This window comes from Hemiscyllium ocellatum, chromosome 31 (genome assembly GCF_020745735.1).
Source record: "Hemiscyllium ocellatum isolate sHemOce1 chromosome 31, sHemOce1.pat.X.cur, whole genome shotgun sequence".
Classification (NCBI taxonomy): domain Eukaryota; kingdom Metazoa; phylum Chordata; class Chondrichthyes; order Orectolobiformes; family Hemiscylliidae; genus Hemiscyllium; species Hemiscyllium ocellatum.
In genome coordinates, this window is record NC_083431.1 from 43,835,459 (window position 1) to 43,848,046 (window position 12,588).

General features: G+C 42.7%; 1 protein-coding gene across 9 annotated transcripts in view; it reads left to right on the forward strand.

Moving 5' to 3' along the window:
- Positions 1-12,168, forward strand: part of gtf2ird1 (GTF2I repeat domain containing 1) — a 215,490-nt gene extending 203,322 nt beyond the window's left edge. For all 9 annotated transcript variants that reach the window (XM_060847791.1, XM_060847794.1, XM_060847796.1 and 6 more), the window contains 3 exons: positions 789-826; positions 2,176-2,291; positions 11,956-12,168. In XM_060847791.1, the coding sequence (XP_060703774.1) occupies positions 789-826; positions 2,176-2,291; positions 11,956-12,024 (223 nt within the window). In that variant the 3' untranslated portion in view covers positions 12,025-12,168. The remainder of the gene's footprint in view (positions 1-788; positions 827-2,175; positions 2,292-11,955) is intronic.
- The last annotated feature ends 420 nt before the right edge of the window (positions 12,169-12,588 follow it).

Genomic DNA, 12,588 nt, shown 5'->3' on the forward strand with positions numbered 1-12,588 from the left:
GTACATAAACCACATGAAGTTGGAATGGAGATACAGCAAGTGATTGGGAAGTTGGATGGAATATTGTTCTTTATTTGGGGGGCTATGCAATATAAAAATAGGTAGGTTTTACTGCTGCTGTGCAGAACACTTTTTGACACCACGCCTGGAGTAATTTTGATCTCCTTACTTGAAAAAAACCTATTGCGTCAGAAGCAGTTCACAAAGTTCACCTGTTCCTTGAATGAAGGGCTTATCTGATGAGCAAGTGTTGAACGGATAGAAGTTGTATTCATTGGAATTTAGCAGACTGGCGGGTGATCCACAGGATGCATACTGAGAGGGTCCCCTGTTCTAGAGGGGAACTAAAACTAGGGGAGGTAGATTAAAAATAGGAGGTTGCCCTTTTTAATCAGAAATTAGGAGAATTAAGAGGTTGTTCTCTTCTCTTGAAATAGTGGAGGTGGGTCTTTAAGTTTTTCTAGGCTAATAAGTTTTTGATAGCCAAGGGAGTCATGAGAGGTATGGGGACAGACAAGAGCTGAGCTTACAAGCACCAACCATGGTATTATTGAATGGTGGAGCAGGCTTGAAGGACCAAATGGCATCTCCCTGCTCCTAAGTCACATGTTTCTATAACTTGACTTCCAATGAGTAGCAACATCATTGGTTGCTACCGCAGCAGTAGCTAATGAAGAAGAGAAGCACATCACCAAGCCTACCTTTTGAAATAAATGTCAATAGTGGATTCACCTTAGGTATTGTAAACTGGCAGGCGATGACTTGTTTTCACTTTTAATCTTTTACAGGCCTTTTGCAGAGATTTGTAATGAAGCGTCAAAATCAGGTGAGAAAGTGTTATCTAATCCTCCAATCAATACATTCATAATATTCCCACACCAGCTCCCCTCATGGAGATGTTGGTAGATTATCTACCCAAATAAACCAACATTATGCATGTCTTGGATCCCTGAATTACACCCAGAGACAGTACTGGTGCTGAGATTGTTTGTAGGGAAGGATAATTGAGTTCTACTCCCAAATGTTATCTATTGACTTTTGTAAAGTAGTCTGGCTCCAGTGGAATAATCTGATAGTGTCAGGGGCTACTCTTCAGCTTTATTGAATCGCTAATCGATACTGAGCACAGGGTTCCCAGGGTTGCCCAATGACCAGCTGAGCTGGTGCAGTTGTGCGTTTCCATATGTACATGTAAGTCTAAGTGTATTGTCTATTTGCGGGTGTACTTGGATTTATGCATATTGTTTTCATGTGGGGGGGGTGCAGGTGCTTATGAGACAGTTAAGGCTGAACCACATTGGTATGGGATTGGAGTCACATATGTGTGAAGTAAGAGTGGTAGGTCTCCTTCCTAGAAGGGCATTGTTGAGCGAGTGGGTCTTGTCAAGTCCCATTCATCTGGCAGCTAGTCAGCACATGCTGATTTTAAAATTCTCATCCTTGTTATCAACTCCTTCCACCCTGTCTCTGTTATCTCCTCCAATGCCACAACTCTCTAATAAATTGGCGCTCGCTACTACTTGTTGTCCCTTGATCAGCCCAGATTTTTATCCCACTTCCACTGGTGGTTGTGCTTCCATTTGCCTAGTGCCCAAGCTCTGGGTCTCCCTCCTTGCACGTCTCCACCTCCCGGTCTTGCTTTCTTCCTCAAAATATGCCTCAAATCTTGCACCGATATTCGGACAAGTCTTCTAACCTAGAATCATCAAAAGTGTCTTTGTTTCATGTTTTGTTTTATCACGCTGCAATAACAGCCATAGGACATTTCATATAATTAGGTGCTGTACAAACTGAAATTGTTGTTTGTCAGATTTTCTCACTTCCATGGCTCACAGCTTTTTGTTTCTTGATTTTACTTTTAATTCAATTCAAACTCTCAAGGTGCTATGGTGGGATTTGAACTTGCGTTCTCTGGGGGAAATTACAATCCAGTTCTAATAAAGAATGGCTGATGTTTATCAATTTACAAAAATACATCAAGAAATCCCCAGTGGTCCCACCATGATTCTGCACACTCAGGGATGGGAGGGAGGATCATTGAGAAGGGAATAAGGTGCACAGTGTCAGCTTATGTTATAGGAAACTGTTGTTGATTCTTACAACTTGACAATGCACTTCTGTGGAATAATAGTAACATTTGGAATATTGTGTATGTTACCTTTTAATCCGGTTTAGCATCCAAACAAGATGCAGTGCACAAACGGAAGCGAAGAAGAGTTTCAGAGGGGAGTATTGTGCCGTCATCCTCGAACATGGAAGCAGGCGTATCACCAAATCCAGTCCCTCTTGTGGTAATTAATTTTGAAAATTAAATCTACATTAAGTATGGGATTTTGATTTCCTGTGCTGACATTCTTCCACCTATGACTTCTACATTCAACACTAATAACAGGTGACAAATCTGAATGCAGATACTGTTGCCCCAGCCTCTGTCAGTGCTTCTGTGCATAAGAACTGTTTAATGATTTGCAGGAATGGTTCACTGAGTAATTGCTGCACTTGTGGCATTGAGCAAGCTAGGCCCAGATTCCAGGAGCATTGCCTGATATCAGCTGGTTAACCAATCTTGGCCAATGTGGCTTTCAGAGTGCAGCCATTGGCTTTAACCTCTCTTGGGAAGAATAAAGTGAAATTGCTCATGGCTAAAGTTCCTGGTTTCCTTTGCAGTGACCCTTATTATCAGATGGAGGGTGACACAATTCACAACCTCTTCTTGACTTAGCTATTGGACACTTGGTGAGGTACCAAAGAGTTGGACATCTCCAATAACCTATAACACTGCATTAGTTTGGGTAGAAATTTCCTGAGTTTTCCTGCATAATTAGATGGCATAATTTCCAATTGGGCTGCTGCATCAAGATCACTGCCTGATTTTTTTTTTTAATCATCCGTTCATATGTGGACTTCACTGGCAAGGCTACCTGCTAATTGCCTTGGAGAAGATCATGGTGAGCTGCCACCTTGAAACTGCTTAGAATCATCAGAGTGCTGAGACCCTGCGACAGTAGAGGAATGACAATATAGTTCCAAGTGGGATGATGTGTAACTTGGAAGGATGTGGGACTATTCACTAGCATCTGCTACCCATCTAGGTGGTAAAGGTTCTGGGTTTCAGAAGGTGCTGGTGATGGTGCCTGAGTGATTTGCTACACTGCATCTTGTAGGGGGTACACATTCTGCTACTGTTATTCTGTGATGAGGGAGTAAGTGTTGAAAATGATGGATGGGGCTGCTTTTGTCTTAGACGGTGATGGATTTCTTGAGTGGGGTATTCCTTCACATTCCTGCGTTGTAATTGTAGATGATAGACAAGAAACAAATTACTCACTGCACATTTCCAAGCCTCTGACCTCACCACGTATATGACCCCATTTCAGTTTCTGGTCGATAAGACCACGTGAAATCGGATCAGAAGTTGGCCGTTCAGCCCCTTGAGCTTGCTCTGCCATTCAGTTGGATCCATAGATGATCCAGCATTCCTTAGGTCCACTTTCCTGCCCTTTCCCTGTAACCTTTGATTCCCCTACTGATCAGTTATTTACCAGAAACACTCGAGTAAAAGTCGGAAAATCTGGAATTTTCCATATTTCTTGTGTAAAAGTCAACCTTCGTTTGTCATCGATAACAAAACAACATTTAAATTCAAGGTATTATCCTGCACATAAATGTTACAATGACAAAATGAGATTTTTGTTCCATGCTATTATGTGTTTTGATGTACAATTCACACCAATTTGGCATGAAAGTTCCAGGTGCATCAGGTCAGAGTCCGGTGACAACCTCCCTTTGTGTGCAACTCAGCTTACCGTAATTCATTGTGTTTTTTTCTTTATTCGTTTAGAGATCAGTTGGGTTTCTGCTAATGATATGGTATTTTCAACTGTAGCATGAATTTCAGCCACTCATAAGCAGCATCCATGTAAATGTTGACCCCATGAATTTAACCTTAAAAAAGTCTAAAATTATTCAACTTTTACAAGTGTATGTACAGTACATATCTCAGCCTTAAATATACACAAAGACTTACCCCCAACAGCTCTGTATGGCAAGGAGTTCCAAGACAAGTCTGAAATCACTCCACAGAGGCTGGTATCCCGTCACCAAGTCCCCCTTTATTTACATGTGAAGAATCCTTGACACTAATCCACCTTCCTCAGAGCCAGCTCTCAGATTGAACAGAATCTCTGACACTCCTGTCTGTCAGTGAGGGCTTCCTGATTGGACTAGGTTACCCACTCCAATCAGGATACTCCTATTCAATGAGGGTCCACCTGGCTCTCCTCCCTGATTCTAAGGGTGGAGACTGTTTTTTTTTGTAGCACATCCTGGGACATTTTAGCACAGGATCAGGTTCCTCCAATGCTGCCTCTTATATGGACAGCATGTAACACATAGTAGCTCACCTCTTGTGCCTTGAAGCAAATCACTAAGGCTGCTTCGACAGCACTTTCAAAACCTGTGACCTCTACCATCTAGAAGGACAAGGGCAGTAGATGCTCAGAAAAAATTCACTTCTCTTCAAGTGGCAGAGGCATCAAGGCAGCGACATTTGCTGTGACCATCTCCAACTCGGAGGTATCTTCAATGCTTGACAGAGAGGGAAAACCAAAACGTTCCGGAACAGTCAAAAGGCAGTCGAAGAGCTGGGCACATTCTGCTCCTGCCCCATTGGTAAGCTTGTAGCTTTCAAATGGTCCATGTGCTTTTTCAGGACTGTCTCATCTACCCAAACTTTATACATCACTGGACCCGACCTCGCATCAACCATGTGTCTTACCCATGCAGAGCCATTCCCATGGATCCTACACTTTGTCCCCAGAAGTAACTGTCTCTCTCACTTAGCATTAGCATTCCTGACACTGTTTCACACAATTCCTCCTCAGGTCTGGGCTGATCAGACTTAACCTGGTAACCCTATATGGTCTTCTCCCATTAGCAACTCTGCTGGAGCTTATCCCTGTAGTTGTATAACCAAATAGGAACCAGGACTGTGTGTTACCTAGTGAAGCCTGCCTCCGAAGTTTGGACTGCTCTTTCTGCAAAGTCATTGGATGATGGATGGTATGGAGCAGTCCTTGTGTGAAGAATACCATTTAACTTTTGGAAATACTCAAATTCCCGCCTGGTAATCGATGCCTGATATCTGTGACCAGCATTTCAGGGAGTCCATGTTTCACAAAAGATGCATGCAGTTTTTCTATTATGTCCCTGTTTTGACAAATGAATTCTGTGCACGTCCAGCTATTTTGGGTGGGCATCAAAAATGACTAAGAAATTGAGCCCATGAAAGGACCTGCATTATCAACGTATAATAGAATCCAAGGTTTATCCAGCGATTCCCACGAATGTGGACAGCAGCTGGCAGTAATTGCTGTCCTTGTTTGACGTTCTGGGCACTTCCCCACCAATGTGGTTTTGTCTGCATCCAGTCCTGGCTACCAGACATAACTTCTCACCAACACCTTCATTTTGGAAACCCCTGGATGCCCTTGGTGGAATTTAACCTGTGTCTGGCCGTATCTTTGCTTGGGACAATCCGTCTTGCTCCCCATAATAAGATGCCATCCTCTATGGTCTGTTCGGGTCCAAAAGGGTTTCCATTCTGGTTGTGATGGCCCTTTGGATTACACCATCACCACCAGCTGTTTCAGTTTTGCCAGGACTGGATCTTTCTGCACCCAAAGTCTTGATATTCCAGCTGTGAGTGGAAGTGTGTCCAGAAAATTTAAACCCTTTACGGACTCTTCCAGTGCCACCATCGGGGGTGTGTCTGCCAGCAGGAGGCAGCTCAGTGCATCCACATTTGTTAATTGGCCTCCCAGACGGTGTTCCAGTTTGTAATTATACGCATTTAGTAGTAGAGCACACCACTGAATTCTGTCTGAAGCTATGTGCAGTATTGCCTTATCCTCTTCAAGTGAACATAGCAGGAGTTTGTGATTATTATTTTTACACGTTTATGTCCATAAAAGTGTTGGTGGAAGTTCCTGAATCCAAATATGACCAAACCTTCCTTCTCTATCTAGTGTATTGATGCTCTGCGTTAGCCAGAGCCCTGGAGCATGTGCTACTGGCCATTCCTCTCCATTGGGCTATCTATGAGCTAATACTACCCCATTAACATACGGGGAGGCATCGCATGTCAATACTAGATCCCGTTTGGGATCATAATGTGCCAACACCTGAGAGGTTGATAGCTTCACTTTCCTGAAGATTATGGCTTGACTACGTGACAATTTCTAAGGCTCACCCTTTCCTAAGGATTGATGCGAAGGTGCCAGGGTGGAGGTACGGTTATGTATGAACTTTCTGTCAAGATCTAAGCTCCAGTACTGACATGGGAGCTGGGGCATCTTTGATCACCCTCACTTTTTCCAACAGATACCATACAGTCTTGTTGGTTCTGTAGCCCAGGTAGGCCACTTGGGGTGCCTGGAACACACACCTTTCCATTCTAAGGCTTACGCCTGCTTGGGAGAGATATCTAAGGATTGTGTCCAGGTCCTCTAAGTGCAGCTTATTGATCTTCCCTGTTATTAGCACAGGCAACCTGAGGTAGATCTTGTAAAATGTTCTCCATAGTCTGCTGAAAACAGGCTGATGATACTCTAAATCTTGTACGAACCCTCATAGATCTTAATTGTAGCATGCACCTGGGAATCCTTATCTAACTACATTTGTAAATATGCATGGCTCATGTCCAGTTTTGTGATAGTCTCCACCCTGCCAGGTTTGCATATAAATCCTCTTTGCAAGGGGTCAGGTATTCATCCAGGTGTAAAAAGCTGTTTATCATTTGTTTAAAATCCCCACAAAGGCAAACTGACCTGTCAGGCTTCACAGTTGGGACAACTGGGACAGCCCATTCCACAAACTGGGCAGTTTTTGATCATTTCTTCACTTTCTAGCCTTCTGATTTCTGCCTCTACTTTTACCAGAAGGCAAATGGCACTGGGTGGGCCTTACAGAATCGTGCAATTGTTTCCTGGTCAACATGCAAGGTGGTCTTGACCCCTTTGATAGTCCCCAGACCTTCCTGGAAGAGTACTCATTAGAGACTAGACCAGACATTATACCCTTAATCTGAAAAGGTTCACAACTGGTTCTGCAATCACTGAAATGGCCACACCAGTATTGACCTCCATTAGAACCAGGTGAACATTTAACTTGACGTGTTCTTGGATTGTGTGGTGCTGAGAAATGTAAATGTTCCAAATCCGATGTTGATGGACTTTCCAGGGTGTGCATTTCCCTGGATACCAGGTATGAGTTTTCTTACTCAATTCAAGCATGGTAGGACTCTCTTGTTGTTTCATGTCCGCACACCAGCAGCAATGACAGGTTTTCCTGTGGGCTGACCTAGACTCCCTTTGTTCAGGGTATGTCTTGATGAGGCTATGCAGTTGCCTTCACTTAAATGATGTTCCCCAAGCTCAGACAGATCTGCAAGGGTGCCCACTTCCATCATGTGCTCCACTTTCCGCATTTTCCAATGATAAAGCCAGTTGTATTGCCTGTTTGAAGTTCAGTTGGGGTTCAACTGAAGGGCACGTTTGCATAGTTACATCATTAATCCTACTCTTGTCACTGAAATAACTCACAGAGACTGGTAAACCATCACCAAGTCACCCTTTATTTATAGTGGAGAGTCCGTGACACTGAACCAGTTCCCTCAGAACCAGTTCTGACAGTGAACGGTCATTCCAGGTTTTTTTCCTTTTTTTACAGTGAGAGACACAAGGTATATAAATCTTTATTCAATTTCCACCACCAGGAAGAATGGAAACACCCAAGTAGCCAGTGACAAGCAGTGCCCTTCACCACTCCAGTTTATTTTTCTTTTTTTCTTCTTTTTTTTCTCTTTTTAACCCCCACACTACCGCCTAACTGCAGTAGTGCTTATTTTTCCCCAGCACCCATGTTGTGTGTGTGCAGGTGTGAGACACAGTGACAGACACAAGGTGCACGAATCTTTATTCAGTTTCCACCACCAGGAAGAAAGGAAACACCTAAGTGGCCAGTGACCAGCAGTGCCCTTCACATCAAAAAGGACAATGCTGTGTGATCAAACAGTGAAGGGGAGGGCAGGGGTTAAATCAAAAGAGTTGGAGGGGGAAAAATACACTCCACTCCCTGCAGCGCCCACCTCTCCCAGAAACCAGTCCAGTTTATTTTTTTTTTCAGAAAGTTTGACACTCCTGTTTCTTTTCTCTTTTTTTTCTTTTTCTTTTTTTAATCCCCATACTATCGCCTAACTGCGGTTGTGCTTATTTTTTCCCCAGCATCTATGTTGTGTGTGTGCAGGTATGAGAGACACAAGGTGCACGAATCTTTATTCAGTTTCCACCACTAGGAAGAAAGGAAACACCCAAGTGGCCAGTGACCAGCAGTGCCTTTCACATCAAAGGGAAATGCTGTGTGATCAAACAGTGAAGAGGAGGGCAGGGACTAAATCAAAATAGAGTTGGAGGGGGAAATAATGCACTCCACTCCCTGCGGTGCCCACCTCTCCCTGAACAACTCCAGTTTTTTGTTTTGCTTTTTTTTTGTTTTTAAAAAAAAATGCATTCTTTCCATGTAACTTGGCCCAGTCTTCGACAGTGGGTTGAATGAGTCAAGCTTCCCAAGTAATAGCCAATGTTTATCCCAACTAAAGATGATTATTGCAAGTAATTTCCAAAGGAACATGCTTTACTCTCATCCCCACTGAAATAACTCCACAGAAGCCAGTATCCCATCACCAAGTCACCCTCTATTTATGCATGGGGAGTCCTTGACACCAGTCCACCTCCCTCACAGCCAGCTCTCAGATTGAGAGAATGTCTGACACTCTTGTTTTTTTCTCTCTTACCCATGTTGTGTGTGTGCAGGTGTGAGACACAGTGAAAGACACAAGGTGTACGAATCTTTATTCAAATTTCCACCACCAGGAAGAAAGGAAACACCCGAGTGGCCTGTGACAAACAGTGCCCTTCACATCAAAGGACAATGCTGTGTGATCAAACAGTGAAGGGGAGGGCAGGGGTCAAATCAAAATAGAGTTGGAGGGGGAAATAATACTCTCCACTCCCTGCGGCGCCCACCTCTCCCTGAACAACTCCAGTTTTTTTTTCCCCTGTTTATAATTTTATTAAATAAATTACAAAACCATTTACAAAAAACAGTTAAAATTTACAGCTGTATACAACAGCAATTTTACAAGGGAGAGGAGCAGCAAAGCCAGACCCCAAATCCTACTGTTCAACCAGTTTACAGGGGAATGAGGACAAACCTCAAATCTCAGTTCCACATATAAAAGACAGCGACAATGACATTTGTACATAAAAAACTAATCCAGTTACATAAACAGTGCATACAATACAGACCGAGCAAGCCCCTGTCCCTCCCACCTTCTGGCCACTCTAAGACAGCCCACCTCTACGCACCTTCCGGTTCTCGGTCCACCCTGACACACCTTTCGACCACCTTTAGGATAGCCCGCCCCAGTACTCGTCCGGGGTGACAGCAGTCAGGACGGCCTACCCACCTTCCGGCTTCACTAACACCCTCAGCACCTTTCGACCACCTCTGTGGCAGCCTGCCCTGGTACCTGCCTGGGGTGACAGCGCTGAGGACGGCTACCCGCCTTCTGGCTACCACTCCAGTTTATATCTGCCAGTCAGGACACCCTGATTGGACCAGGTTTACAGCCCCAAAGAGGGAATTCATGTTCTGTGATGTCCATCTGGCTGATCTTGTTTCAATCATTAGTCTCTCAACCCTCTGAGAGAAGAAATTCCTCTTCATCTCCGTCTTAAATGGAGACCCTTAATTCTTAGACAATGCTTTCTGGTCCTAGACTCTCCCATAAGGGAAAGCATCCTTTCAGTATTTATCCTGTCAAGCCCCTTAAGAATCCAATATGTTTCAATGAGATCACCTCTCATTCTTCTACATTCGAATGAGTAGAGTCCTTTGCCTATTAGATAATCTTTCTATACCTGGGTCCATCCTAATGAACCTTCTCTGAACTGCCACTAATGAAATAATATATTTTCTTAATAAGGGAATCAAAAGCTGCTCACACTACTCCAGGTGTGTTCTCACTAGCACCTTGTACAGTTTCAGAAGAATTCCCTACTCTTGTATTCCAATCCCCTGAAATAAGGACTAATATTTCATTCTCCTTCCTGATTACCTGCTGCCCTGTGTGCTAGCTTTCTGTTTTGTGCAGAAGTTCCCCAAGTCCCTTTGTTATACAGCTTTCTGCAGTTTTTCTATATTTAAACAATACTTTTGTTTTCTTTAACAATTTCACATTTTCTTTCATTATAATCCCATTTGCCGATATTTTGCCCCATAATTTAATAACCCCACCAGATATTAATAATGAGGGATTCAGCAAAGATTATGTCAAGAATGTTGGTTAAATTTGCTTTAATTAGAGATGTTCAAAGTTTGGGAGAAGATTTGTAGCTCGGGTGCTCGTTGTTGCGGTTCTGTTCGCCGAGCTGGGAATTTGTGTTGCAGACGTTTCATCCCCTGTCTAGGTGGCATCCTCAGTGCTTGGGAGCCTCCTGTGAAGCGCTTCTGTGATGTTTCCTCCAGCATTTATAGTGATTTGTATCTACCGCTTCCCGTTGTCAAACAACATGAATTTGACTGGGACAACACTATTATTATCGGACAAGCCAAACAGAGAACAGCCAGGGAATTCCTAGAGGCATGGCACTCACCCACAGATTATATCAATAAGCACATCGACTTGGACCCAATATACCGATCACTGCTACGGATAGCTGGAACTGACAACCAGAAGCGGCAGATTCAAACCACTATAAATGCCGAAGGAAAGATCACAGAAGCGCTTCACCGGAGGCTCCCAAGCACTGAGGATGTCACCTAGAGAGGGGACGAAATGTCTGCAACATTAATTAGAGATGGTCGTTGCCTGGCACTTGTGTGACATGAATGTTACTTGCCACTCAACAAACCTAGAAATTGTTAAGACTTGCTACATATGGACATAATTACTTTGCTATCTAATAACATGAATGGTGCTAAATATTATTTTGTCATCTGCAAACATCCCCACTCTGACTTTATGATGAACGGAAGGTCATTGATGAAACAGCTGAAAATGGTTGGGCCTAGGTCACTACTCTGAGGAACTCCTGCAGAGATGAGCTGGAGCTGAGATGACTGTACTCCAACAATTCTATTCTGTTCAATTTGTGGTTTATGTGAGAATCACAGCAGATAAAATTTACTGCTAAGAAATGTAAAATGTATATTTAGGAAAGATACAACAGATAGTAGACATGAATGGTATTAAAGGAGCTAACTGTTTGTTTCAAACAGAGCTAGAGTTAAATTAATAAAAATTAAATTAAAGATTAATATCACCAAGGTCTTCTCAGTAACAGCATTTGGAACCTGGAACTAACTTCTTGATAACAGTGATGGTAGCAAAAATTCTGTTCATTGCAGAATGATTTGGATGAAGTAAGGTAGACTGAAAGGCATTCTTTATCCTTAGTTATGTTATGTAAGCAAATGTAGAAAAATACTGAAATCTGAGAATCTTAGCAATAATTTCAAAAGAAGCCATTAAATGAACTGAAATGGAGGTGACGCCACTTTTGCTCTGCAATGTCATGGGTGAGGGGAGTGTATTTCTGTAGTGGGGCCAGGGCTTAGAAAAATTTCATATTGGAGAGTGAAGATGGTAGATTTTTTAAATATATATACAGTGGGTGATGGTAGGATTTTGCTATTCTACATTCTTAACTCAGATATGTACTTCTAAGACATAACTCTCTATGGTAAGTTGTAAAGTTCACTCTATTGTTCAGCTTTATGCATTTAATAAATTCAACTCAACTCAAAAGAGTAAATGTGGATTTGTTTCAATCTTCAACTCAATGCCCTGCCTGTTCCGTACAATGATGCTGTCACATCTTCCTCTCTTTACAGCAATGGCCGATGTACCTGGTAGACTATGGTGCAGTCAACATGCAGATCCAAGGGCCTGTAAATTTCTAAATAACAACTTGCTCAAGAACAAGCATGTTTTTTGAAAAAAGACACATGTAATTATGTACCATAACCGTATAGTATGAACTTTAATATTTCCTTCTAGAACACATCCTGATTTTTACACTGTCTCCATGTGATCAAGGGCTTTAAATAAATGTGCTGCCTTGCTTTCGCACGTATTGGCTAAATTATTTGTAATAAAGACATGTTCATGAAGCTTGTATAACCATGAAATTTCAGGCCTTTCGTTTTGGGAATCCTAGATTCTACTTCAGTTGCACCAATGCACAAACCCCTCTGCAGAATTGATGAGGATAGTCTTTTTGAAATTCTGAGTTTCATCCAAAAGGGAAATAGTGAGGCAAGTTTCATCTATCCTGTCTGAACAGCACTTTGACACCATCTGGAAGTGAATTATAGAGCAGCTTTGGTTTCAGAGATGACGAGATAGGAATTGGTGTGGGTTTTGCCCAGCTTTCAGGTTCAAATGGGCACAGAGAATATCAGTTTAGAGAAATAACAATATGCAGAATATTCACAGACACTAGTCCAGCTGCTGAATTCAGAGAA